The 27,916-nt window shown below is 33.8% G+C and overlaps 3 protein-coding genes, 1 long non-coding RNA gene and 1 pseudogene across 6 annotated transcripts; 1 reads left to right on the plus strand and 4 right to left on the minus strand.

Annotated features, from left to right (window-relative positions):
• Positions 1–107: 107 nt before the first annotated feature.
• On the minus strand, positions 108–4,091 carry LOC117921720 (annotated as a pseudogene).
• A 4,092-nt stretch (positions 4,092–8,183) lies between these two features.
• Positions 8,184–10,420, plus strand: LOC117921649 (IQ domain-containing protein IQM1-like). The gene is made up of 8 exons (XM_034839599.1): positions 8,184–8,291; positions 8,387–8,685; positions 8,774–8,888; positions 9,102–9,167; positions 9,359–9,447; positions 9,532–9,619; positions 9,724–9,954; positions 10,036–10,420. The coding sequence occupies exons 2-8, from the start codon at positions 8,423–8,425 to the stop codon at positions 10,147–10,149; spliced, it is 966 nt and encodes a 321-aa protein (XP_034695490.1). The 5' UTR covers positions 8,184–8,291; positions 8,387–8,422; the 3' UTR covers positions 10,150–10,420.
• Positions 10,421–10,993: 573 nt separating this feature from the next.
• LOC117922330 (methyltransferase-like protein 22) lies at positions 10,994–15,313 on the minus strand. 3 transcript variants are annotated; one of them, XM_034840439.1, is made up of 9 exons: positions 15,085–15,313; positions 14,804–14,902; positions 14,450–14,523; positions 14,273–14,375; positions 13,473–13,523; positions 11,901–11,982; positions 11,587–11,725; positions 11,360–11,465; positions 10,994–11,293 (listed from the first exon to the last, which is right to left on the minus strand). In XM_034840439.1, the coding sequence occupies exons 1-9, from the start codon at positions 15,221–15,223 to the stop codon at positions 11,121–11,123; spliced, it is 966 nt and encodes a 321-aa protein (XP_034696330.1). In that variant the 5' UTR covers positions 15,224–15,313; the 3' UTR covers positions 10,994–11,120. The 3 variants fall into 3 exon arrangements, with proteins under 3 accessions (XP_034696330.1, XP_034696331.1, XP_034696332.1); XM_034840440.1 differs by having other exon boundaries at positions 11,901–12,054; positions 15,085–15,312; XM_034840441.1 differs by having other exon boundaries at positions 10,994–11,281; positions 11,901–12,054; positions 15,085–15,308.
• A 518-nt stretch (positions 15,314–15,831) lies between these two features.
• On the minus strand, positions 15,832–18,842 carry LOC117922720. The gene is made up of 6 exons (XM_034840918.1): positions 18,475–18,842; positions 18,232–18,364; positions 17,685–17,788; positions 17,441–17,585; positions 17,217–17,357; positions 15,832–17,056 (listed from the first exon to the last, which is right to left on the minus strand). Exons 1-6 carry the CDS (start codon positions 18,513–18,515, stop codon positions 16,118–16,120), a joined length of 1,503 nt encoding a protein of 500 aa, XP_034696809.1. The 5' UTR covers positions 18,516–18,842; the 3' UTR covers positions 15,832–16,117.
• Positions 18,843–25,171: 6,329 nt separating this feature from the next.
• On the minus strand, positions 25,172–26,173 carry LOC117922327. The gene is made up of 3 exons (XR_004652474.1): positions 26,061–26,173; positions 25,743–25,945; positions 25,172–25,620 (listed from the first exon to the last, which is right to left on the minus strand). It is a non-coding gene; the product is annotated as an uncharacterized LOC117922327 (long non-coding RNA).
• Between the last annotated feature and the right edge of the window lie 1,743 nt (positions 26,174–27,916).

The following is a 27,916-nucleotide window of genomic DNA, read 5'->3' on the forward strand; positions in this document are numbered from 1 at the left end:
TTTGTTGTGACTCATCAAGTCATAACCCCAAGTTAAAAACTTAAGTAAATGAAGCCAATATATAGATACAACATGAAAGATAAGAATTTTTTTTTTTTTTTTTTTTTTTTTTGCACCCTACAACACAATACCATTAATCTCAACATTTGTGAAACACCTATTTAATTACACATAAAATTCTTGGAATTGGCTTATAGAACTAGAAAATCTTCATAGATTAAACAGACCCTTGATATCTTCATCTGGCTTCAAGCACTGAAATTGATACATTATTAGGAGACCAATTTTCTGACCTGCTGGTGGGGATCTTTGACTCTTGGACGGTCCTTCCAATGAAAAATGCTGGTTTTTTTGGTGTAGATAGTTGCATACTTTCATTTGAAAGCATAGAAAGAACTTCAGACATTGTGGGTCTATCTATTGGATTTTCTTGTACGCACAAGAGTCCCACATGAATACATCTCCTGATCACATTTTTGGGACACAAATCACCCAATGTTTGATCCATTAGCTCTAAGCTTCTGCCTTCTTTCCACAACTCCCAAGCCTAAAACAAGTGCAAATTTATATAAAGTATTCATCAAAATTGAAGTTTATACAAGTCGATTTTGTTCTTTGAATCTTGAAAAATGAACTTACATATCCTATAAGGTTAAGTGGACGTTTATAGTAGTAATTACTATAATTTTTTCTGCCACTGACAATCTCTAATAGTAACACTCCAAAGCTGAACACGTCAGATTTCATCGAGAAAATACCCTCCATAGCATACTCTGGCGACATATAACCACTGAAATGATAGTTAAATAAAATTGATTAGCATCATATGCTTGGTTATACTCATAATATTTACTTACTATGTTCCAACAATCCTCTTTGTGTTTGCTTGAGATTCATTTTGCCCAAATATTCTAGCCATGCCAAAATCTGATATTTTAGGATTCATCTCATTGTCAAGTAAAATGTTACTAGCTTTTAGGTCTCGATGGACTACTTTCAATCTTGAATATTTATGAAGATAAAGAAGTCCTTGAGCAATTCCTTCAATGATGTTATAACGTTTCTTCCAATCTAACAATTTTTTTTGATAGGATCTGCATGCATCATAGCAAAATTTGTGATAAATAAGAGGAGACAAAATAATTAATAAAGACCAAAATAAATGTATGATGCATAAAAAGTTCGAGTTGTAAGGGTTAAATACCAACCGAAAAGGAAGAAATCTAGGCTCTTGTTGGGCAAGTACTCATAGATTAATATCTTTTCTTCTCCTTTAATGCAGCAACCCAAAAGCCTAACAAGATTGTTATGTTGGAGTTTTCCAATAAGAACGATCTCATTTTTGAACTCCTCTAACCCCTGTCCCGAACCTCTTGAAAGTTTTTTTATTGCTATTTCTTGTTTGTCAAGTAATACTCCCTGAAAAGATCATACTTAACTCAGTAATTTATTAATTCAACAATATTAATTAGTAAAAATATGTGATATCTACTCACCTTATATACCGGTCCAAACCCGCCTTCTCCGAGCTTATTTTCAGTTGAGAAGTTTGTAGCGGTTGCTATGCTTTGAAAGCTGAATAATTGCAACTCATTGGAGCTCTTTCCATTCTTTTCAAGTTTATTCGCATTGCCATATTTGGTGAGGGATTTTGTAATAGCTTCCAGCTCAAATAGTAGCTCTTGTTGTCTATTGTACTTCTTCTCTATTGAATGATCATAGAAGTTAAGATTTGCAAGGAACTGACAATCAATAAACGGTCAGAAATGTAAATAGAAGTATCATTTCTTATGTGAAAATTTACCTTTGAGGGTGAGGTCTTTCCATCCTAAATAGCATAAGGAACATGCAGTGAGTCCAAATGATCCTCCCACTATCACCCCCACCGCAATGATCAACCACGGCATACCCTCATCAGCTGCATTTTTTTCCTCTATCACCCTCTTCTCAACGATAAACCACGACCGATCATCAGCTGCATTTGCAAACAATGAGTACAAGCATAGGCTTTTTTTCATCATGTAAGTCTGATTTTCACTTCTAGTAGAAAGGATGTATATATGTATACGGAGAGATAGATAAAATAAGGAGATCAAAGGGTGTTTGTTTTTTGAGCTTTTTGCCTAAAACAATTTGTTTTTTTTTTTTTTACTTTTTTACAATTTATTACAAATTTTTTTGTTAAATAAAAAAAGTTAAAATATTTAGTTTTTTCTAAATGAAAAAAAGTAATATATTGGTTTTTCTTTATTTTTTAAATGTTTAATAGATTAATAAAAATAAAATGTTATAAAAAGAAACAATCTAATATTTAAAACTATAAAACACTAATTGATTTTAAGTTTTATTTAGAATTAAGTAAATAATAATAATAATAATAAACACTACCTTATACCGTGTTTACTTAATTCTAAATTATATTGAACTTAAAAGTAAATAAAAACTAAATAATGTTTAATGGTATTAAGTATTAAGTTATTTATTTTATTTAATATTTTATTTCTATTAAGTATTAAAAATAAAGAAAAATCATTATATTACGTTTATCATTAAGAAAAAGTTAAATATTTTGGTTTTTTTATTTAGTTAAAATTTTCAATAAATAAATAATAAGTTAGCAAAAAGTTAAAAACTAAACAACATAAAATCTAAAAGCAAATTGTTTTAAGCAAAAAAATAAATAAATAAAATAAACATTACCTTATACCTAATTTAATAATCTAGGTGAATTTTTTTAAAGTTTTTTTTATATTGATAAGAGGGGGCTCGTATTGCAAAGCAAGCGAAGAAGACGTAAGGGTGCACATTAGCACTCCTGCAAGAAAATGGCCTAGCTAACACTCCCCTTATTGAAAACTAAAGGAAAGCCTTGATCAATATGAGAAAGATGCGCTCAAATACCCAACCTATTAAAGGGGCTTGAGCTCGAAAGCCGGCCTTACTCAACAAGAAGCACCTTTTTTAGTAAGGTTGCTTGTTTCCACTCATTGAAGATTCTCTCTAGAAAACATTGGGTCTTCTTAGCAAAGCTTTGAGATGGCCAAACTCTAGGTGAAACCCATGAACTAGATGTGAAATAACCCTTTTATTTTTCAACACTTGTGTTGCATGTGCAAAATCATGCATGTCAACAAAATTTAGGATTTAAAAAAAAAAAAAAAAGACACTTTTTAAATATTTTATTTTTCGAGCCTTAGTTTTAATTATTAGTATTAATAAATAATACATAACAAAAAGGTAACATTTCCTAAATTTCTAAATATTACCTTGATTGCTTGGTAGAAAGTAAATTTCTCTGGCTTGCCCGTCATAGTACTCCTCAACCCTGAACAGTCGTTGCATTTCTTTACTCCAAATTTCACATCCAGTTCGGTCGTCGTTAGTTGAAGCATAAGCAACACAGGGACACTCGCTCCAGCACTTGGCCTGGCAATCGATAATACTCATGTCGTCATCAAACCTAAACCCATTTGGAGCGTAACCCCTCTTAGGACTGAAGTGGCGAGGTGTAGAGCTCCTGCACTCTGGCCTAGGAAGTAGCGTGTCGGTAGGGTGATCAAAACTTTGCCACAAAACCTGCCCCCATCCATCTGAAGTATTCTGATTCTCTCTCAATACAAGATTCCCATCATCCCTTAGAATGGCACTAGTACTGTTAATGCTTGCTTTTTGAGTGTAATTTGATACCAAATCCTTGCTGCCTCCACTGTGAATAATTATTAATCTTCCATCGTCATCATCTATGGTGAGATATCCGGATGAGTCAGGGATTGGGTCATCACGGTTGGCAACCCACACTTTCTTGTCATCGTACTTGGTGTACCATATCCCTAAATAGCGCTTTCCCGAGGCATCCACGCTGAAGAATCCTAATGTAAAAGCGCCATTAGCAGAAATCAGATACTCCCCATCTGTAAGCTGTTTGCCTTGTACTAAAGTGTCTCCTTTTGAATCACAGGTGCTTCTGAGGAGGACGAAACATAAGAAAAAGAGAAGGAGGAGGTTTCTTCCTTTGATTCCCATTATTAATGGACAGTCATGGAGCTCAGGCATGTGGTACAATATATGAATTTTTTAGAGTACCGTGTATGAATCCAATAGTGCTGTTGTGTGTGGAAATTGTATGTGGGCATTTCTTCCAAGATTTTCCAATGACTTATCTCCACTTCACCTGCACCATTTGGATATTCAAGCCTCCATGGATGTGATTCAATTCTATTTTATTTGTGGTGGATCCAAAGTGAATTTTGATTCAAAAAGAGTCGTCATTGTTTCCACTTTATGTCCTCATGTTTTCAAAAGATACAATCAAATGCCAGCCACCCAGCACTTCTTGAAAACGTGGTTCATGGCTGGAAAGCACTTCTGTTAAAATAGATTTCTTATCAAAATGATCATTTTCTCTGAACCAACTCTCATCCGCGTTTTCCTTAACAAAAGATACTATGCCATTCATAAATACTATTGGGGTAAATATCACTCAAGGGGTTTGCTTGTGATGGTACAAATAAAAGAAATCTCTCCATACCTTTATCTAGCTTCCATCACTGAAAAAGATGTATCATTAATAGAACAACATTCTAACTTAGGACTAAGGATCCTTGTTTGTGGCATAGTTCTCCCAATAAAAAAGGCAGGTTGTTTCGGGGTAGGAAGTTGCATACTTTCGCTTCCAAGCATCGCAACAGTGTCTGTCATTGTGGGTCTATCCATTGGATTTTCTTGTACACAGAGAAGTGCAATGTGAATGCATCTAATCACGATACTATTAGGGTATGAACCGTCTAATGCTTGATCTACTAGCTCTAGGGCTTTACCCTCTTCCCACAACTTCCATGCCTGAAAGAAGATCGATCCATTATATAACACATTTGTTAAAAATTGATGCTTAAGAGAAATAGACTTAGAATTTGGAAAACTTACATATCCTGCAAGGTTGACTGGATGTTCATAGTGATAATTACTATGGCTTTTTCTCCCACTCAGAATTTCTAATAGGAGTACCCCAAATCTGAATACATCAGATTTTGTGGAGAAAATACCATGCATGACATATTCCGGCGACATGTAACCACTACAATGGAAAATAAACAAACTCTTAGCTTTTCAAAAAATATATATGAAGCATATTATACGCTTGGTTATAGACATAATATGGAGTTACTATGTCCCAATAACTCTTTTTGTTTCCTCCAACCCTTGCCCTGAGCTTCTTGAGAATCTCTTTCAAGTAGTTTTCCCTGAAATAATGATATTTGTTAGGTGATTTCCATAATCATTTCAATAAAATTAATATACAATGCTATCTTACCTTATATACTGGTCCAAAGCCACCTTCTCCCAGCTTATTTTCCATGGAAAAGTCATTCGTAGCGATTGCTAGGCTTTTAAAGCTAAATAGCTGCAATTCGTTGGTCTTTTCTCGTCTCCTTCCAAATTTAACATAATTGCTAAGAGGTTTTGTAATAGTTCCTAACTCAAATAGTAGCTCTTGTTGTCTTTTGTTTTGCTCTGTTAAACATAAATTAATAGAAGTTTAGACATGTCAATAATTAATAATTAATGATGAGTGGATATATACTAAATTCAAGGTGCTCCTACTATATGTTTGTTGATAAAGATTGGTTGTTTGACTCTAATGGTGTGCCTACAAAGTTAAAAGTGGAGTTATGAGAATCTTAAAGGATAATTTTGTTGTAATGGAAGGACAAAATTAATTATTTTTATACTTTGTAGAAGCACATATAGGTCAAGTTGTAGATTTCTTTTTTAGAATCACTTTATAAAATTTATTAAATTATATAAGTATATGACTCACTTAATCCAATCTTATAGTTATCGCATGTTTAAGATCGTGATTTCTTCTTATATGTCATATCTCAACATCATTTCCTCTTACTAAATACTCTATTAGATAATGTGGAATTTGTGTGAGATTGATGAACTTTAATGGGCTTCCCTTCAAAGTGAAGTAAGGGTCTGTATAGGTCCATATATGTTCAAGGAATTCACATCGTGCCTTTTACAAGACCATATTACAAGATTAACAACCAATGTGTCAAGTATAATACTTGAAATATATGAGGAAAGTAGCAATCAATTATACATCAAAAGGTTGTTTCTTATAATTATTGAAAAATATATCAGGTACATATTCCTTTTAAAAAGAAATATTGTATCTAATATTTCCTATATTAGTTTTTTTTTTTTTTAAATAAATATTTTAGGTTATAAAAATGAAGATGTTATATATGAAATGAAATTGTGCATGTAAAGTTTATGTCTAAGAAGTAGAGTTATGAAGGAGAATGAGAGATATGGATAGAGAATGATGTAGAATTAGTGCCTAACAAATTAACTTTGTATGATTTTCTTAGTTAGGAGTAGTTGGTATAATATAAATATATATGGATATAAATGATATCCAAATGTAGGAATAGAATTTTTAAATCCTAGTTCATCTCCTATCTCGCCAAATAAAATACATACCCATTACGAGCATGGGCATAAGGCAATTTAGGGTGAATAGATGGACAAGCCCCTACTTCACCCACAATCACATCAACATAGAATGTGATAAGTTTACTTACCATATTCCAACATTCCTCTTTAATTGTGTCGGCTTCTAATTCATTCCATCCAAATATTACAACCATACGATATTTTTGGGTTCATCTCATTATCCAATAAAATATTACTAACTTTTAAATCTCTATGAATTACTCTTAATCTAGAATATTTGTGAAGATAAAGCAATCTCTTCAATGGTGTCGTAGAATTTCTTCTAATGATATGTTTCATGAGAATGTTGGGAAAGTATAAAAAAAAAGCTCAAGTCAATGAAAAATTTCAAGTGGGTTTGCTTTCATCTCTTCTGTCCATTGCATGACATAATTTTTTATGTGAAATCTTCCCAACAAATCTATTCTTCTCATCTTCTAGTGTTTTCAAAGTGAGGTTTGGAACTAAATACTCCCCTAAAAATCTAATCTTTTCATCTTCTAGTGTTTTCAAAATGGGATTGGAATTTAACTGCTCCCTTGTATAACCTTCTCCTTTCAAAAGAAACTTTCAAAATTCAGCAAGATGATGAGTAAAACCAATGTTTTTATTTCCTCCTTTCCCTATCTACTTTCAAGTGGTCAACCATGGCAACCGTTAGTTGGTTTGATCATGACTTGTTGGGATATGATGGGTCCATATAGTTGGGAAGGAATCCAAACTTCTGTTAGGAGAGTACTTGTAGATTAGTATCTTCTCTTCTCCTTTGATGCAACAAACCCAAATGTCCAATAAGATTACAATGTTGAAGTTAGCAATGAGGGGAAATTTAATTTTTTATTCTTAACAATAAAAAATTATTTTCCAAACTAAAAAATATTTGACAAAAAACAACATTCTGAAAACTTATTCTAAAAAATATGATATTTTCTATGAATATAAATGAAAGTTAATTTAGACATGGAAGTGGTATGATCAAAGAGCTTCTAAGAATTTGATTTCTTTTCGAAAAATACTAAAATACCTTATGGTGTGAGCTTTTTCCATCCTAAAATGGTATAGAGGTCACCAGAGAAGAATAATTAGAGTATGTTTGAGAACTATTTTTTAAAATAATTTTCTATTGTTAATATTGTTTAGTTATTTTCTGTTGCTTTTTAAATATTATTTTAAGAAATAATTATATAAACATGTAAAATGATTAAAAATAAAATATTAGATAATAAAAATTATTTTTAAAATATATTTAAAAATGTTAAAAATATTTTAGGTTATTTTTGTTTTACAAAAATTTTAAAAAAATTATTTTCAAAAACAATTATTAGACACAACAATATTCCTTCTCTCAATTGATTAGTCAAGCTTTGATCTCCAGTGGAAACTTGCTGAGAACATACCTGAGGTCCTGAACTCTCTCTATCTCTCTCTCCATCTGTTGAATATAGAACTCCACTTTCCACGTACTTTCCATATTCCATTCAAAAGAACCCCCCAACCTTTGATCTTTCGTGGAAACTTGCTAAGAACATACATGAACACGCCTTTGATCTTCCACGTTCACGTACTTTCCATAATCCATTCAAAAGAAACACGCCTTTATGACTATTCTGCTTATTATTAATATATTATAACCCTTTTGTTGGATTAGATGACTCTAAGTGGACTTTTAATTTTCCTTTTCCTTTTCATACTTAAGAGGGTTTTTTTCCCATGAATTGGTCAGTATATAAATGGGGGAGACTGGTGATTTTGAGATGCAGATTCACTTGTTTTTCCTAGAGAGGTTTCAGGTACAAACCCTTGACTTGTTCTTCTTTGGTTGTTCATTTTGGTGTTTGATTGGTTCTGTATTGACACTTCTATTGTTCTCCACTTGATTTTCAAGATTGGATTAAACTTGAAGAAAGGTTGAAAAACTATTATGGATTCGGATAACATGACTAAATCTGATGGTTCTGATGAGATGGTTATCCGAGAGGTCAAAGAGCTAGAGCCTGAAACAAGTGTTTCAGTCAAGAGTATGGTGTTGGATGGAGAGAAACCTTTACCCGCCCCAGCGATTTTGTTCTCTCCAAGGCCTGTTAGCGAGCTTGATGCTGCAGCAGTTAAGCTGCAGAAAGTTTACAAGAGTTACCGGACAAGAAGGAACCTTGCAGATTGTGCTGTAGTTGTTGAAGAGCTCTGGTTTGTTATTTTCCTTTCTCTACTTTCCTTGAAAGGAACTTTAGTCCTTTGTTTGGAACTCGGTTTTGATCTTTTGCTGATGTTGTAGGTGGAAGGCATTAGACTTTGCAAGGCTGAAGGAGAGCTCTGTGTCCTTCTTTAACACCGAGAAACCAGACACTGCTGCTTCGCGTTGGAGACGGGCTGGGACTAAGTCAGCAAAGGTATAAATAGGATTAGTGTAAGAATAATAAGACTCAGAACCAACAAGCACCACTTGATTGGTAATGCATTTTCCATAGGTACCAAAAAAAGTACATTTCTATACTATGGCCGACCCTATTCCATTCTGCTTTCGGTCACCAACTCAACCCTTTTTTCTGCTAAAAACCATTCAATATTTGTACATGATTTTTTGTTTTTCTTCATGACTCTAGATTGGGAATGGCTTGTCCAAGGATGGGAAGGCTCAGAAACTAGCCATCACACATTGGCTTGAAGCTGTAAGTCCACACTGTGTCATACCATTCATTATTTTCTTCAACTTCATTGCTTGGATGCTCATTGCCTTAGCTACCCTCCATTAAAATTGAGCCAAACTGTTGAGAAACACAAACATTAGCACTCAGAAATTTCTAGATTAATCCATTTGATTCTACTCAAAATCTTCTTGATCACCCTTGGTGTTGTGCAGATTGATCCACACCATCGTTATGGGAACAATCTAAACTTGTATTATGATGTCTGGTTCTCTAGGGGGACCTCCCAACCTTTCTTCTACTGGTAAAAAACAAACTGTAATGTCTGGTTTCTAGATTCGAACAGCAACGAAATTTTATCATAACTTCTTCCTTTATGAAAATGAAGGTTGGATGTTGGAGAAGGGAAGGAAATAAACATTGAAAATTGCCCAAGAACTGTTCTACAGAAACAATGCATCAAGTACCTTGCTCCAGTAAGTATCAAGTATCAAACACCTGAAAATATACTCAAATTCTTACAGACATACCAAATCAATGATGAACCCAATTCTCCTTTCTTAATGTTGTGGTGTTGCAGAAGGAGAGGGAAGCATATGAAGTTGTTATAGACGATGGGAAGCTAGTGTATAGGCACAGTGGGGTGCTTCTGAATACTGTTGAGGGTTCCAAGTGGATTTTTGTCCTGAGCCCCTCCAGGAATATGTATGTAGCAGAAAAGAAGCAAGGCCAGTTTCATCACTCTAGTTTTCTCGCTGGAGGTGCTACCATTGCAGTAGGACAACTTGTTGCCCACAATGGGGTTCTCCAGGTATGTTTTATTCATTCGAGCATGGCCATAACCATCACCCAAAGACACCTTTAACTTGATTTTTCCCCTCAATTTGCACAGGCTATACGGCCCTACAGTGGTTATTATAACCCGACAGAGGAGAACTTCAAGGAGTTAATTAGCTTCCTGGAGGAGCACCATGCAGACTTGACCAATGTTAAGGTAAATCCCTGATGGCTATCATTTACATTAGGGATTGCCTCAACTTCATGGGTGACTGCTGCATCTGAAAGCCCTTTAGGGCATGGAATCCAAATGATTATAAGGATTTTTCGAGTTTGTATGATGCTTTGGAATTTGAGCAAATTAAGAGATTGTTGGAAAGTCTCAAATTCTCTATTGAATTGATTTGTAAGTTTTTTTTTCTATGTTTTTCTAATAAAATATATTCTTATGAGGGACTTTTCTATCAATATAAGAAAAGTGTGGCAATGGGATTGAAAGAGTTATGTGTTCATAAAACTACCTATAATGATAAATCCAAGCAATTCACTAAACAGTTTTTGTTTTTATAACCAAAACACAACTATTAAATCAAATCATCAAACATGTCCTTAACATCTCTCTTCATCATCCATGAGTTGAAAACTAGTGTAAATAGCAGTAGCAGAATATGTGTAAGTGAAGTTGGTGTTGGTTTGAAAACATGGTTGTGTAAGTGAAGGATGAATGCTTTCTAGACACTACCAGAGTCCAAACAAAAACTTCAGGGCCTGTTTTAGGAATATAATTCTTAAAATTGTTCTCAAAAAAATGGTTTCAAAAATAGTTTTAGGATGTTTTTTGAAATAAAATTCTGTTTAGGAATTTTGAATGTTGTGAACCTATTTTGTCTTTTCAAATATTTTTTTTAAAATACTATATTTTCAAAATAGTTTCCTTCAAAAACAAACTGTCAAACATATTTTCAAATCTAAAAAACATAAAATTATTTTTAAAAACAGTTTCCAAATAGACTCTAAACATCTTTTCTTTGCATTTCTGGAAGAAATATATCTAATGAAAAACTCTGAGAAGATGGTTAAAGCTTGAGAAGTCTTTACTCCAGCAGTATATTCCATTTTAGCTAAGCACAGTTTGGTTTATAGAGAAAAGGGCTAGCTACAAAACAAGCAGAAAATTTATAAAGCATCAATTCAGACTTATCAGAGTGTCTGAGATTGGGATTTTCTCCTTACATACTTGATCTGCCATATCTCAATGTCATTTCCTCTGTTGTACTCTCTTACATATTGTGGAATTTGTGTGAGATCGATGGGCTTCCCTACAAAGCGAGGCAGGGGTTCATGTTCAAGGCTTTCACATTCTGCATTATCCATTATAAAACCGCTTTATTACAAGTTAAAAGAGTTCACAAAGAAAGCCTTAGCAGAAGAGTGCTTACCTTCTGCATCCCTCAAATAACTTTGGAAACGCAAATATCCATTTGCAACAACATCAAGATCATCAAGACTGAAATTGTAGCGTTTCTCTAGTGCCAAGTATAACACCTGAAATCAGAAAATGGTAACAATTACTCTATGGCATCCTTCTGGAAGAGGAGGGTAGATTCTATATTGAGCATGGATATCCCCTATAAGTTCTGTAATCGTATGCTGTGTTCATAAGTACCTTTTCTGAACCTTGAGACATTAATCTCTCTAAGGTATTGAAAAATGCATCAGTCAGATCATCACTGTAAATTACATCGGCAGCTAAGAGTAAAGAAGCTCCCTGGACTTCTTCAACTTCTGATGCGGTCCAAGAAAACCTGGGTGTACAGAGAAAGCGAAATGTGTTATGTTCCTAATTTCTTAATTTTGAAATAAATTAGAATAGTAGAAGAACTTTGAAGAAGAAGCATAAGGAAAAGTAAGCTTGTAAAACACACAAGAATTCAATTAAATAAAGGAACAAACTATCAAGAGAAACCAAATATATTTCACCTTTTCTGAGTCTCAGAGCTCTCTGAATCCATGGTAGGCGGCCATGAATTTTTCCAATTGAGTTCACGTACATAAACTGAAGCTTGATGATTGAACATTTCAGAATTAAGGTGAACATTATTAGCACAGTTGTCAAGGATTTCATCACCATGGTCTGTCAAAAAATCCAAGGGGGCCTTGTTCAAGACATCACTTGAAATAAAGATAAATAAAGAAGCTTTTTTTTTTTTTTTTTTCCAATACAATACTAATTCAATAAAAGCAAAATAAACTATCTCAAACCCCACATTTCTCACAAAACATGTCCAAGAATCATAACTTAAAAATGAATTACCATCTTAGAACTCTCACACCTAAGGGAAAACTTAAAAGAGAAAAGGACCAATAAAAAGAAAAGTAGTCTCCTGATTATAATCCTTTTTACACGAGAAAAAACTAAACAGATATAGTAAAAGAACAATATCATGCCTCATATAAGAATATTTGGAGATTCAGAATATCAGCCTATCTTTAGTAGAGAATGGTAAGCCCTTATTACATCTAGAATGTGCTAGAAATAAAGTTTCAAAAAGTATGTAGCAACCAAAACCAGGATGTTGCAATCTTCGTAATTTTTCTAGCCCAAATCACCAAGTGCCAACTAGTTTATGTATAGGCATGTTTTTCTTGCACTGATACAAACTCTTATGTAATTCAAAGACAACAATAAAGCTATCCTCTGGCAGCACAAAAGTAACAAGGATCTGCCTCAGAATCTCAGATGATTAATTAGGGGAACGTTCAGCAGTTTATATGGCACATCAGAATGATTGAAGAAGAAACCAAATGGTATGCAAATGGAAGATTTCTAGTTTATTTCGGAAAAAAAATGCTCAAATAAAGAAAGTTCTAAATGTGCAAAATCAATTTTAATGATTTTCAATCCAGAAAGAAGGTATATTGCTTAAGAAGCAGAATAAATTGACGATATGATGTGAAACAGTCTGAAATATTTTAGCACTCAAAAAAAAAAAAAAAAATCAATACTGCGTAATGCTGGAGACGACAATTTCCAATGTAGGACTCCTAACCTACATGCTGAACTTAATGCAGTTCTTTGTTGGTTTAGTATTTTTTGCTTTCTTGATTTCTACTTCCTTAATTAACAGAAGTTATGGGCAAGTGAGCAGGAAACACGTGTGTGTGCGCACACACATGAATATCCCCTCGTTTTGTCTTGGATAAAAAGACCCTTCTGTTTCTAACAATGTATATGTATTCTTCTTCTTTAACCAAGTTCATTCCAAAAGAAAAAGAAAATAGAAAGGAAAGAAGAATAAATTGAATTATAATTTGGGGTTAAACTAGATGGATAAGATGGATGGATGGATGAATATAGTTCTTAGTTAATATGCACAAGAGCTGCAGATTCTTATTTATGAAAAGGCAATTCAACGAACTTAATAACACATAACACATTCTTAAAATTAGAAGATTGCACTCAAATAACACACTCCAGATAATAGAGAAATTGCACACAACTAAACAATGAAATAAATCAAGCCAGGGTTCAAAAGTTCTAGCACCCCATACCTGTTATGAACACTCTCTTAGCAACAGGTGCAAGAATTATACCAACCATCCCTGATAAAGACAGTTAAATAAAATCCTGTCATCAAAGAAATACTTATGTTACAGGTTTATAGCTTGTGAAAGACTTCAGAGCTAAAATTGGAAATAATACAGAAAGATTTTGGCCAATTTGTATAAATTCTAGAAGGAATTCCATGACAACCATGGCCAGAAAATCTCAGTCGAAAAGATTTCTTCATTACAACATTCTTCAAAGAATACTTTTCTGGTCTTCCCCTTGCTTCTAATTGTATTTAAATTTTCAAAATTTGAGAACTATTGAATTAACTCTTAGAGACCCAGAGTAATGTACAAAAGATGGGACCAAAGGTATATTTTACTTGACAATGCATAAACATGCAAATCTAGTTAAAACATCATATATATGAGTGCATCAAAAATAAAGGAATCATAGACGTGCACAACATAAGATAATGATAAAGACTTAGACATACTTCTAAGAAGAATTTCAGTTTAATCATTTTTACATATCTAAACATTTTTCTAGTTTTTAAATAATAGAATGCACAAAAAAATAGTAAAAATATGTAGCCTATCATATCTGTCAAGGTACAATCTTTAGGCCAAGCACACTTTATGCCGAGAAAAAAGTGAGGTTCAGTTTTCTTCTTGTTATAGGTAAGAACGGTTTATAAGCACCAAAGAGTAGGCAATTAATGGATTTTAGCATATAAGAACTTTCACTAAAGTTAGCGGATATCTGAAACATACAAAAGAGTAGGCAAAAATGGTCCAGATACCTGTTCCAGCACCAAGTTCTAATGAAACAATTCCCTCAAATTCAGATGATGTATGAATCTTATGCAACACAAAATCCGATAATATCAATTCTGCTCTCCACACCTGAAAAAGCAGAAAAAGCTTATATACATGGCAGCTAACCAACCGGAAAGCATCATAAGAAATCATTTAGCCACCTGTAACCCAACATTAGGAATTGATGATGTGATATTATGCTGGATGGTCAAACAACAACTTTGATTCGATTGTCCTGCACAAAGAAAATAATGATCCTGCAAATTTAAAAGACAAGTAATAATAAAATAAAAAGGAAATGCTCAACATCATGATTTTTCATAAAGAATGCTAGTTGGTTAAATTTGGTCTGTGAGTTCTTCATGCCCTGCTTGGTTTAGCTCAGAGGGCCAATCAAGGATCATTCCATTGTATAGCAGACAGAATTTCATAAAAACAAAAAAAATAAATAAATCAATCAATCAATAAACTCTTTTTACGGGATCAACCCAATCGACACCTATTCAAAAACTTACTGTTACGCCTTTTTACAACAAGATCACCATCTTCATCCAATTCAATCTTTTGCTGTGTTGAAACTGCTTCCCCTTGTCTTCTCCAGATAGATTCAGCGCCTAAATCATTCAAACCAAATGATACTTCCATTAAGCCACTAGTTGGAATGCAGTTCCTCAATCATAAGTATCATGTACGAATTGCAGCAAAAAAAAAATATATTTTCCCCGATATTATGTCAGGTAACTATTTTCCTAGAAAACAAACAGTATTTAGCAAGTGCAGAATCAATATGCAATACCCTGTGGTGGTAAGGAGAAAGTGAATTTGGAAATGTGGGGGCCAGAGAGACCAGGAGGGCAGCCCAGGTGTACCTCGCTCATAACTTGCTCATGCTCCTCTAAATCTCCGCCGTTTGATGGGATTGACGTCTCCGCCATTTCTGATGATTGCGGTGGTGCACAGGTGCTAACCCTAACCCCAATCCAAGGAAGACGATGTCACTGAACTCCGGATTTCTAATAAAACGACGTCGCTTTAGTTTCTCCGTTGTATCCCAAGTTAAAACCATGGCGTCCAAGGTTCTCCGTTTGAAACTGATGTACAAGCCCACATATTTTGATTTCCTCCGTTTCTGACGCTGCGTTGTAGAGGTACCTCTTAACACGACGTCGTTTAAGTTTCACCGCTGACATCATTCATAGGTTTCTGCGTTTGTAACGCCCCACCGTAAGATTTCCTACACTCTGATCAAAGCAGAGTACCCTCCATCTTCTTCCAACTGAGTGCTCATGTATTCAATATCAATTCTATTTCTTTTTTTTTTTCATCCTTTTTGTATCACTGTAAATTTGGATATATACTATCACCTTCCTCCCGCTTTCCAACTTTAAAATATGTCTATATGATTAAAAAGAGCCTCGTATATGTAATACCAAAAAAAAATAAAAAATAAAAAATCCCCATGGGAAATCAATATCACATATAATGTGATAAAAGACTAAGAAGCCGCTTGTGAACATGCACTTTCAGCCATTGAGCAAGAGACTTCAACATAAAAATGGCAATCAGACAGATTTCTACTGTAAACATGTAAACCTTTTAAGTTTCTGGAGCAATGCTGTTATCTTACAGGGCTGAGAGACATGGGAAAGAAGAGGAATAAACTAGAAGCCTAGAATATCTTCCTACGGGTGCTGACTGATAACAAATAATAAAGAACTACACTGTGGGAGAAGAATTTGGAGAAGATTACAATGGGTGATACAATCATGTAAAGAATTTTCTGTTGTTCCCTTAAGCAAAGGGAAATGCATAAATCTAATGCTATCCTTTCACTTTCCCCTAAGAGCTGCAAGGCGAGCAGCAACTTCATCATAATCTGGTAGCTTTGGGTGCACATGGCTGAACTTCATCATATCTGGTTGAAAGGAAGTGGCACGAACATGCCCTTTCGTCTCTTCCGTTGGAGTTGTTGGTTCAATTGGGAGAGATCTTACTCTGGATGGACGATGCTTGTGGTCAGGGCTTCTGTTCCCTGTGGATTCACTATTTTCTGCTGCAGTTTGGTGTGAAGGAGGAGGAGGAGGTTCTTGAGATGGCTTCTTTGTACTGTAGTGTATCAAAAGCCTGTCTAGTTCTTTCTCGTCCTTCTGATCGTGATCCCCGGCATTTAAGATTTGTAACCCTCTTCTTGGGTCCTCTAGTCTTGTTCTGCTTGGATTTGTCTTCACTGATTCATCACCTTGATCATGGCCTGGTGGTGGGTTCAGCTGTCTCCTCCTGACTGATCTTGGTTTTGGCTTAGCTTCCCCTTCAATAACCTGAGCATTCAGTTTTTCAGCTACCTCTCCCTGCCCAGGACTGTTTGTTCCTGTTGGGGTTCTTTCAGGCTTGTTATCAACTTCTTCACCACCAGAACCACCAGGCAAGGCCTCCGAACCGGTTGGGTTTTTTTCAGGTTTTGGCCTGGTATAAGGAGGAAGGGCAACCCTCCTGGGGTAGGGCCGCCTGTCATCCATTTCTTTTTCAGGAACCCTTCCTTCTAAGCTTGAAAATTTCTGATGACCTCCATTATCTTCCCTTGGAGCAAATGAAGGTGTTTCATGAGACAGAAAGCCTTGGTTGTCTTTTCCAGGGACAGCACTTCTCCTACTGATATTCAGTCTGTATCCATCATCAACATCATCCCCTTTTCCATTAGATGAAGGGTCCACTTCATCTTCTTTTCGTGCAACATCCTCTGTTTTTGGGCTAATTTTCTTCTTTTGGTCCTGCAGAATAGTTATACATACATGACTTTAGCATTAAGGAGAAAAAAACAGAAGGTTTGGCCTTTCAGCAGGTCATCAAACATTAGGCAAAGTTGTCCCTTCTTTCCATAGAGCTTATCCACAAAACTAAAGGTTACTAAAGTTATAAAACCTGGCTTACTTGATCGGATGCAGGTGGATTGAACAGCTTCTGCTCCAAAGCCTTGGAATCCCATTCAATAGAGGACTCTTGCGCTATGTCCCGCAACAATTGAAGCTTCATATCCTTGGATGAAGACTTTGACTTCAACTTCTCAGCAAACTAGGATCAGAAAATTATCGAGTTAGTCATGAAGACAGAGTGGTAGCCTGCAAAGAACTCTCAGTGGAAGTATAAATAATCACCTCTTTGTTAACAAATGATTCCAGTGAATTCCCATATCTTTCAGTTAATATATTCCTGAGTTCACGCAGCTCTGGCACATCAGCCATTCTTGCTGCTGCAAAAATCAAAGATGATACAGCTTCCCTGCATTCCTTGGGGCATTCCCTGTAAGGAAAAAAAAAAGGTCAATTTCCAATTCCATGAACAGTTTACATCTGCAAATGTTAGAAATTAAGATTAAACGACAAAGACAACTGAATATACCTCTCCTTCTGCATGGCTGAAAGATGATCTAAGATACACCCGCAGAATTGATCGATAAAGTCATAACATGAGATCTGATTTAATTCAGCACAAAGCCCTTCAGCCTGATTTTGACAAGGAACAGAAAATGACAGTTCTCAGTAATGTATGAATACCAAGATAGACTGCAAGGGAACAAAAATTCATGAAACATTGCCTAAAAGAAATGATTTCTGCAGTTCTTAACCCTTGAAACCAACAGAATGATAAGGAACCTCAAATTCCAAATTATCAAACAGGGATTCAATAATTCAGCCAAATAAAGAAGACAAAAGAAAAACCCATAATTTTCCATAGGTAGAAAACAGAAAAGAAAGTTCATATTTGACACCTTCTACTGATCAAAACAATCAACTTGAAAATTCCATCATGGATATATGGAGATCTCATGCAAAAAGATCGATGGAGGTAAGAAAATGAACCCGAAAATTCATCTTCTATGCTATGCTTCATCAAAAAATTGGATTCAAGATCAAGAAATCACTCAAAAGAGAACACCCAATATCACCTTGGAATAAGCATTGGTATCAAGACCTCTCCTCAGAAGATCTCCAATATCATTAGTCAGAAAATTCTGCATGGCCTTTCTCCTCTTCCGCACCATCTCAATCCTAGCCATGGTGGGTTTTATCGACGACTTGCTGTATCAAAACCAACCCAAAAACAAAGAGAACTTCACAAATCAAAAACCAAACAAAAACAATAAAATCCATGAGAAAAACACAGAGGAAAAACAGAGCTGGGTTCAAACCATTTCGAGGAGAACTTCCTTCCCAATAGCCCTTCAAACATCTTGATCTCTGAAGGAAGACTCTTCAACGGACAACAAAGATAACACCGAAGGGTTCGATGAATGAAAACCCAGCCAAAGAAATTATTTGTAGTTCAAAAGTGGAATCAAGTAATGCCAAGAATCTGCATTAAAGAAGCTCAAAAGGAAAGAAACGAAGCTGATTGAGAAAAACCCAGCAAGAAACACACAGAAATACAAGAAGATCGAAGCTGGAAAGGAAAGAATTGCGGGTTTTCTAGATAGAGAAACTATAGAGAGAAAAAGGGCAACGAATAACACAGAATCTATAGAAGCCAACACACCAGTTTTCCTTAGACCACGTTAGACACTCCATTTCCCGCTTTTTATAACCATGAAAAACCGGACAGCTGTATAACTGCAAACCGCTCATTTACGATAAATGCCCTTATCCCGCTCAAAAATGATTGAACCTAACGGAAAATTTGTTCAACCCTTGAGGGCAGTTTGGGTATCAAATGTACAGCTGAGCCGTTTAAGCTGCCGGCGGCTAAGGACAACAACCGCCAGTGTCCGGCAGTTGATGTCTTATATAATTATTTCCATAAAAAAAAATTAATATGAAAAAAATTTCGTCTAAAATAATGAATATTTTTTGAGAAAAATAAGGATTTTTTTAATAAAATAAAATTATTGGCCACAAACCCTACTCCATTTTCCATGAGAATCAGAATGTGTAGCTGGCCGCTCTTAGCTGGCCTTGTTTTAGGGGTAATCAAAATGACGAAAATATCCTCACGGAATTCAAATAATTACTTTGCCAGAAACTAAATAGCTCAAAAGGTAAACCAAATTAGCGGCGGGGATCACTCGACCGTGTTGGAGCAGTGTAATTTGGGAACGAATGACCAGCAGATGATACAATCCCGTCATTTTAGGAGGCTTTTTGGTAATTTGATCCAGTTGGTTTATTCTCAATGAGGATAAAGAATGGCAGTGGATATGCCTTCCATAAAAAAGTGGGTTGGCTTTAACAGCCACGTGTAGAAAAGGGATTAGACGTAGGGAGGGGAAAAAGAGTCAAAAGGCCAAGATTAAGTTACAGACTGGATCACAGCTGTGAAACTTACACGTGTCAGTATCCTATAGGCTACCTTCTTGCTCTTAGCTTGTTGCTTAAGCTACTGCAAGTCCATTGGCCGCCATGCAAGTTGGCAGTCAGGCTGCATGGAAAGAAAGAAGAAAATTTCGGAAAATCCATCCTACGATGCCGCCATTAAAATATGGGGAGCGCTGAAAGGAGAAGAAGAAAAAGGGTCTTTTGCGTGGAAGAGTGGGGTTGCAAAAGGTTTTGGCTTTTGACAAAGAAAAGTGACCATTGTGATTGTTGAATTATAGAAATTGCTAGGTGAAGGGGCTGTTTGGGTATCAAGAAAAACCTCCACATTCAAAAGGTGATACTATTTATATCAAATAAGTTTATAAAAATATATTAAATATATTTGGATTTTAATGTGTAAAAGGGTATTTCAAGGAAGAATTAATGTACAAAAACATGACATGAGATATATTGAAAAATAGTAACATGGGAAATAGTAATTTAGATGTAACAATCTTTTAGATATTATCCATTTTGGAGTCAAAAAGATTCTTATGGTTTTCAAATCATTTTACAAGATTAAGAGAAATCTCTATATATATAACGTTAAAAACTTTCTCACTTATCCGATATGGGAATTATTGGCAAATTAAAAATTTGATCGTCTTCATCAATTCTCCTTATGTTCACCATAGGTGTTTGAGTAAATGTATTATAAGGTTAGAGTATGCGTTTTTTTTAACAGCAATTACTTTTAGAAGAGTTGATAACGATTAAGATCTTACCAGTGGTATCAAAGTTGAGGTCATGAATTCGAACCCTAAGGTATCGTTGTGGGGAGATTGTTGGTAGATTGGAGGGTCAAGATCATGGATTCAAACCTCAAGAATATCATTGGGAGAATATTGTTGGCAAATTGAAGGGTTGGTCACGTCCAAAGTAATGAACCCCAAGGATATTCCTAGGAGGAGATTGTTGTTTGGTTGCATCCATCAACTCCGATTGTGACCCTTCAAGCATCAACACGATGATTTTATAATTAAAGACAGCAAGCGTGACAATGGACCATCATGCCATGTCCAATTAAATGCATAATGGCCCTAGACATGGTTGGTGCCACAACCCCACCATTCACACCACCTAAATTGTGAAACACAAGCCCTCACACACCTACAATTCCGAGTTAAAGGTTTCCACCAACAACTCCACATGCCCAATTAAGCTTTTTTTTAAAAAAAAATAAAATAATTATGTACTTTCACATATTTGTCTAAAAAATAAAACAAATAATGGAAATGTAAAAGGGGAAGGGTAGGGTTGAAAAAGAAAACCCTATTATTATTTTTTTTAGAAAAAAAAAAGGAAAAAGAAAAAGAAGACGTGAACAAGTGAAAAGGCACATTCGAACATGGACCAAAAATCAGAAAGTTGAAGTGGGTGTGACTTGTACCCACTATTTGTCATGTGAGGCAAACATTCTGGTTGGCGTGCGGCCATGAGTCACGTGGCCTGTAGGCTAAAAGTAAGGTTACTTGGTCGCCAATTTGCTTCCAGTCCATTGATTTTACAATTTTCAATAAGCCAATGATGTGGAAGGCCTGTTTGGAAACCATTACTAAAATACCTTTTTTCTCTTTAAAATAAAAAACAATTTTAAATTTTTAAATAAAATCAATTTTTATCAGAAGTTAATTATTTTGGAAATACAATGAATTTTATGAATAAATTTAAAATATTTTTGAAATATAAAAAATAAATAAATAAACTTATATCATTCATAATTAAAAATAATAATTCAAATACATTAAAAAAATGAAAATAATTCCTCATTTTCATTCTTTATTCCGAATTTCAACTGCCAAACATTCCCTTAATATGCAAATCGAATCATCTTCCACCTTACAATCTTCTTAAAAAATAGTAAAACTATGCTTTGAAATTAAGTGATTGTTTTCTACTAGGAATTGTTCCCTTCAACTGTTTAACATCATGACGGCTAAATATTTTATAAAATGAGAAGCATCTCCAACATGAATCTATTCCAATAATAAAATCAGTCGGTTCATGTTACACTTTCTTAATGAGTGTTGTTTCCTTTTCATAAAGAATAAAAAAAATTAGTAAAAATATCTATATAAATACTTTAGGTTATAAGATATAAATATACTTATAAATACTATACGAAATGGATAAAAATGTGAGGAATAATGGAAGACACTAATAAACATAAGATGTTTCGAAGAACACAATAATTATACCTGGTTCTATCATTTATAATTTTTTTATAATATAATAAAATGATTCTTTCTTATTTGTGGATGTAAGCATAATTAGTCAAATCCTGTTAAAACCTTATGTATCATATAAAGTTCACTTAGAGATAGCAATTTTGACACAACACAATAACATGATTCGAAAATGATATGCATTTTAAAGTATAATCGTGTTCGTGTTGCAATTATTTTAATCCACATAATTTGTTTAATAAATGAGTCATATTTAGGTTTGATCATTCAACTTATTTAAGATGATAAATGCAATCATCATTTAAAGAATGATGGTCATGAGGGGTATAATTTATGACATGAGTTACCCAAAAACGGATTGTGAATACTATTTTTGTGATATCTCATATCGAATAAAGAATAAAATTTTTAATACTATATAAGTATGGACTCTTCTTAATCATATAAATATGTTTTACGATCATGAAATTCCTTTGTATCGATTTTCGCAACAAACTCTCCTTTAATGTATTGAGAAGCAAAACAGTGAAGATGAAAGCTGGAAAATAGTGAATGAACTGGGTGTAGTAGCAGCTGGAAGTGAGTTGTAAGATGAATGTAGGGAATGTAGTGGAGTAAGGTGGGTGCCATGCTTTTGTTATTGGGGTAGTTTGGCGACCCAGTTGTCCAGAGGCTGTCTTCCCAAAGCCGCCTACCACCTACAGGCTACAAACATAAAAAAATTCACCTGAAGTATATGAAATTAATTTTATATCAAGTACTAGCCAATAAGGTGATAGCTGTGAGCCTGTGACAGTGAGAGTGAACCAGCACAATATGACAAAGTTGATGATCAGGTCTTTCACGTTGAACGGTTGTTTCACAAACCTTTTATTTGTGCCCGGCCTTTTAATTAGACATTGTCACATGATGGAAGTTTGTACAAGTGATGACATACAATATTATGTCATCGCTCGTGGCTTCACCATAATATACCAAGTAGAAGTGGTTATCATTGCTCTATCATTATTTATATTCCAAAATTATATTTTTAAAATATTAATTTACATATTTTTCTAAAAAAAATTAATTACATAAAAAGTCATCTTTTTCTGTCCCAATTTAAGACAAACATTTTTTTATTGTTTAAAAGTAGACATCAATTTAAAAATAGAAAATTTAATATATATATATATATATATCTCAGATTCATCGATAAGTTTGAAAAGATTTAGGTAAAAATAAATTAGTTTTTGAAAAGACAGACGTTGGATTATAAGTTTAAAATTGAATTAAAATATTTAAAATAATTTTTATAAATTTGCAAGAACATTCGACCATTCGAAGCGATCAAGTGGTTGCAATAGTGCTTGAAGCACTCAAGTGGTAGGTTAGTCCCCTCAAATGCTTGATCCTAAATTTTGGCAATCCCTTCTTTTTTTTTTTTTTTTTGGAAATTTGAGTTTTTATTTTTTATCCAAATGTGTTTTAAGGTTAGATGTTTTTATTGAAAAACCCTGACTTGCCATAGTATTCGTAAAAGTTCTCAAGAAGATGTTGAACTAATTATAAGTTATTGAAGAAATCTACTTCCCCTCGAGAGTTTTAGCGAATCCGTTGAAACATTTAATGTATTGCGCAAATGTGAATTATGGTATAAGTTCTTCAGAGTAAATTTTAGGGAAGCATTTTGTCAACTAATTTTATATACTATGATATTAAATAGTGAATTATTGATCTCACATCCTAAGACTCGTAATTTTTTATCTCCATATTTTATATGAAGATTTTTCACGTAAAATCTTAATTGAAATTTTCAATTCTTATATTAAAATCTTTGAAATACACCTCTATATATATATATATATATATATATATTGTAGACCAAGTGGGCCCATTGCCTAATCATGTCATAACTTATGTTGCCCAACGCTAGACCCATTAGTGCAGTTAACATTCCTTGGTGGGGGACCAAGCTTTGGGGTCTAATTCTAGACATGTGACTTACCATCCAACTCCACGAAACTTGAAATATTCATTAAAGCTCCAGCTTGCCAACTCTTTTGAAAAAAAAATTGGGCTTGGGCTAGGCCAAGTATGTGACCCGGCCCAAGTCTTGTGTGCTCTTAGTATCACTAGTAAGAATGATTTGTGTTACTTGAAAATAAAACTTCTTTTTCCATCCTAGATCATGAATTAATGTAAAAATAATTTAAAAAATAAAGAAATAATTCATGGAAAAATAAAAATATTTGAGACCCCATGATTGCAAATCATCGAGTCTTCCATGATTAATTAGGTGATGTAAATTGGGCCCATGGTTCATTGAGTTTTCTATGGCTGATTATTTGAGAAGAGCATTGAGCACAATATAACTTGGGGTGGGGATTGGTTGATGGGAAGGGAGAGATTTGCCATAAAATATGAAGTATTTGCTTCACAACTTGGTTAGATATTATTCCTCCCCCACTATATTCAAAGAGATGATGGAAGAAGATGCCCAAAATCATTGTGACAGCATCTTCTACCACCTCCTCAAATTATGACCATGAAATCATGTTGGATTAGGAATTTAGGATCACAGTATGGTTGACCTTCAGATTTGATCTATCACCCTATAGTTGACTTTAAAGATTTCATCAATTTAAAAATAGAATTACATAAATGCTAGTCTATAAAAACCATCTTTTAAAGTAATTAAGTTTTTTTTTTTCTTTTTCTTTTTTAAAAAATATGCATCGAAACATATTTTTCATAGTATATTTTATTTCTTCTTATTTTTATTTTATGAATATAAAATAATGATTAAATTGATGCTTATTTTTTAAATGAAGTATAACTTCATCTCAATTTATTTAAAAATTAAATAAAATTCCAAACAAAAATATTTTCATACTTTAGATTTCAAATAAAAATGATTTTTTTTTTCATTTTTTATATTGATAGAAAATATTTGGAAAAAAGACTTACGGTTCGTTTGGCAGTCATTTTAGGAGCCTAGAAAATGTTTTTGAAAATAAATTAGGTGTCTGATAAATTTTTAGGACTTTTAAAAGTTTGAAAAATTATTTATAATATTCAAAATTTTCCTAAAAACATTTTTAAAGAAAATAATTTCACTAAAAACACTTCGCATAGAAATTCTGTTAAAGAAAAAACACAAATAGGGCTTAGATTTGTGCCCATTTTAGACTATTTGTATAATGTTTGATGTCCAAAGACACAATGTGAATGATGGAGAATGAGAAAAATGAATTTCACTTTGGGCCACACAAAGTGTGGACTCCTTTTTCTTACCCTTTTTGCATTTGAATAAGAAAAGAAAAAAACCTTTAACCCACTTCCTCATGCACTATAATATTTTATGCTCACATCAAATGAAGATGCAAATGCACCAATTAATCTCCTTCATTAGTCCAAAATACTATTTGCATAACCCCTCATAATGAAATATGTATCCATGGAATATGGAAATGATTCCATTTTCTTTTACTTTTTATTTTTTTGGGCACATACAACTAAACCCCATAACACTACAATCTTCAAAAAAAAAAAAAAAAATTGAAGAAGAAGAAAAACCCTGACCCTATCTGCCTCCATCGCCTCCTTGTTATGATGCTCTCCATGGTATATATATATATATATATATATATATATCAAACTACAACTCTCCATCTCAAAAAAGGAAATGACCACAAGAAATCATACACTCTACTCCAGACATGAAAATCTCTGATCATGTTAATTCATATAGACCAAACTTGCCGATTCATCGATGTTAAAACTGCAGAAAAACATCGATCCGATGCGATCCCATCGACTCTGGAAGAAGAATTAAACACCCAGAAAGGAAAGAAGAAGAATTTCAACAATATATCCAAAATATAGAGAATATATGACATAAGTATGTCATGTCAGTATATGTAAGGCAGAGGGAGTATTACCAGAAGCATCTCAAAACGTTGATGAGGAAATGGAACAGATAGTTGTCTCGATCGAGAAACTCACGGCGGACCAGACGCTCCAAGTTGAGGTGTCGAGGGAGGAGATCGCTGTAGTAGAGGAGGGTGGTGACCGCGGCCGCTGGCTGGTGTACTAGCGCCGCCAGCAGCCTCATTAGTGACCGGAACATCAGTGGTGTAAGAGACTGAGATGAAAACAAATCAAAAGAAGTCAAAAGAAAGACAGAAACCCCATTAGCAAAAACTCCATGATTGTGTGTTCGTGTGGAGTTGTGATGGAAAAGAAGATGGAAAACATACCATTGTTTGTGAGCTAGGAAAATGGGATGAGTGAAGAAGAAGAAATCATGTTAGGAAAGGAAGGAAGATGGGAGAGGTAAAGGTGGGGGTTGGTTGCAGCACGACTGAGAACGAAGGGATTCGAATTTTCTAACTGCCAATCTTCAGCTGATGTTCAAACCTACTCTTCTATGGGGTGATGACTTCATGCAAACGGTGAAAGTTTGAAAAAGAGACAAAAATGAAGGATATGTTGACGGAGAAAGCAAAGAGTGGAGCTGGTAGTATTGGAGAGATGGAGACCCCTCCACTATTAACAATGCCCAGACAGCTCACAACAATGAGAGCATGGACCCCATTTTGATGGTTCATCCTTCTGTTGAAAACAACTGGTCGTCGCCGCCTTTTTGTTTTTAGTTTTTTTTGGGAAATTCTTAAAGCTGTGCGCTTTTTATTAATGTAGAGCAAATGGTTAGCACATCATGATTTAGGGTTTGGTGGATTTGATATACATTTCTATATATGGAAGTGAAAAGAATAATATTTTTCTTAAGATATAGAAAAGAAGTATAGAGATTTTTTTAAAAATAAACATAGATTCAAACATTAATACATTATTTTTCTATTTTATTTTAAATTCATTTCATTTATTTAAGAATGTGTCCATTAATATTTTTGGTGTTTTCGCTAAATATATTTTTAAGAAAATCCCCTATTAAGCATTTTTTTTTTTAGAAACACCACAAATGATTTTTTAACTCGTTTCATAAATTTTTCCAAACACTTAGAATCCTAATTCTAGGATCCATTTTTAGTATAAAAAGTGTTTTTGAAAAAAAAAAATGGATGTTTGATAAAATTTATGAAATATTTTTAAAAATCACTTCTAGCGCTTGAAAATCATTTACAATGTTTTAAAAAAATATATTTGATAGGTAATTCTCTTAAAAATACTTCTACTAAAGATATTTTTACTAAAAATGTTTCGAATAGAAACACTATCAAGCGACTTTTAGAGTATGTTTGACGGTAATTTTAGAAAGTGTTTCTACAATTTCTAATACTTGAAAATTTTTATTTTTCTAGTATTAAAAATATTATAAACATTTCCTTCTCAACACACTCTTAGAGTTTGACAATGATTCTAAGAAACACTTTTAGTTTAAAAAGTGTTTTTCAGAAGAATTAGCTGTTTAGAAAAATTTAGAAAACACTCTTAAAAAATTACTTATAGTGTTAAAAAAAATCAATTATAGTATTTTCAGGAAAAAAAACTTAATTAGTGATTTTTCTAAAATTGCTACGAGTAAAAATAATGTCCAATCACCCTTTAATTTTTGTTCATAAATACTATCAAATGGACTCTAAAACCTTTTTATCTAAGGATTACATAATTTAAATATATATAAATTTTTACTAATTTTAATTATATTTAACTTTTTTCATATTTTTCATAATAAATTAAAACATGAGAAAAATATTTATTTTATTATTATTTCTTTCTTTTTTTAATATTTTTTTGAGTACCAGACATAGCCTTAGAGTAAATTGTTTATATTTATTGTTTGAAAACAAATGCTATTTTTCTCATTTCATTCTTCATTTTTCTTTTGAGCTTAAGTGGTGATCAAAGGGGCGAAAAAGGAAAGCTAAAAGAAGTTATTAGAAAAATACAAAATACAAATAAAAAATCCTGCATTTAATTTCCATTTTCCAATCAAGTGGTGGTTCCTCCAGGACCAACTCTCTCCATCCCAAGAAGCTTGGTTTGGGCGTTGGACCTCAGCCCAGCCCTATTGGGCCTATTCTCCAAGACCCAGGCCCATCCTCATTTACAGCCCTTCTCAAAACCAATGTTGAAAATGTTGGATGTGTTT

Source organism: Vitis riparia, chromosome 9 (assembly GCF_004353265.1).
Source record: "Vitis riparia cultivar Riparia Gloire de Montpellier isolate 1030 chromosome 9, EGFV_Vit.rip_1.0, whole genome shotgun sequence".
NCBI classification, from domain to species: Eukaryota; Viridiplantae; Streptophyta; class Magnoliopsida; order Vitales; family Vitaceae; genus Vitis; species Vitis riparia.

Coding starts and splice junctions, on each gene's coding strand:
- LOC117922330 (XM_034840440.1), bottom strand. CDS start 15,223: ATGGCGGAGACGTCAATCCCATCAAACGGCGGAGATTTAGAGGAGCAT. Junction 14,903..15,084: donor TTTCTCCTTACCACCACAGG/GTATTGCATATT, acceptor TGAATGATTTAG/GCGCTGAATCTATCTGGAGA. Junction 11,726..11,900: donor AGCTCTGAGACTCAGAAAAG/GTGAAATATATT, acceptor CTGTACACCCAG/GTTTTCTTGGACCGCATCAG.
- LOC117921649 (XM_034839599.1), top strand. CDS start 8,423: ATGGATTCGGATAACATGACTAAATCTGATGGTTCTGATGAGATGGTT. Junction 8,686..8,773: donor GTAGTTGTTGAAGAGCTCTG/GTTTGTTATTTT, acceptor CTGATGTTGTAG/GTGGAAGGCATTAGACTTTG. Junction 9,168..9,358: donor TCACACATTGGCTTGAAGCT/GTAAGTCCACAC, acceptor GGTGTTGTGCAG/ATTGATCCACACCATCGTTA.
- LOC117922720 (XM_034840918.1), bottom strand. CDS start 18,515: ATGTTTGAAGGGCTATTGGGAAGGAAGTTCTCCTCGAAATG. Junction 17,789..18,231: donor ATACCAATGCTTATTCCAAG/GTGATATTGGGT, acceptor TGTCAAAATCAG/GCTGAAGGGCTTTGTGCTGA. Junction 17,586..17,684: donor TCAGCCATGCAGAAGGAGAG/GTATATTCAGTT, acceptor TTTTCCTTACAG/GGAATGCCCCAAGGAATGCA.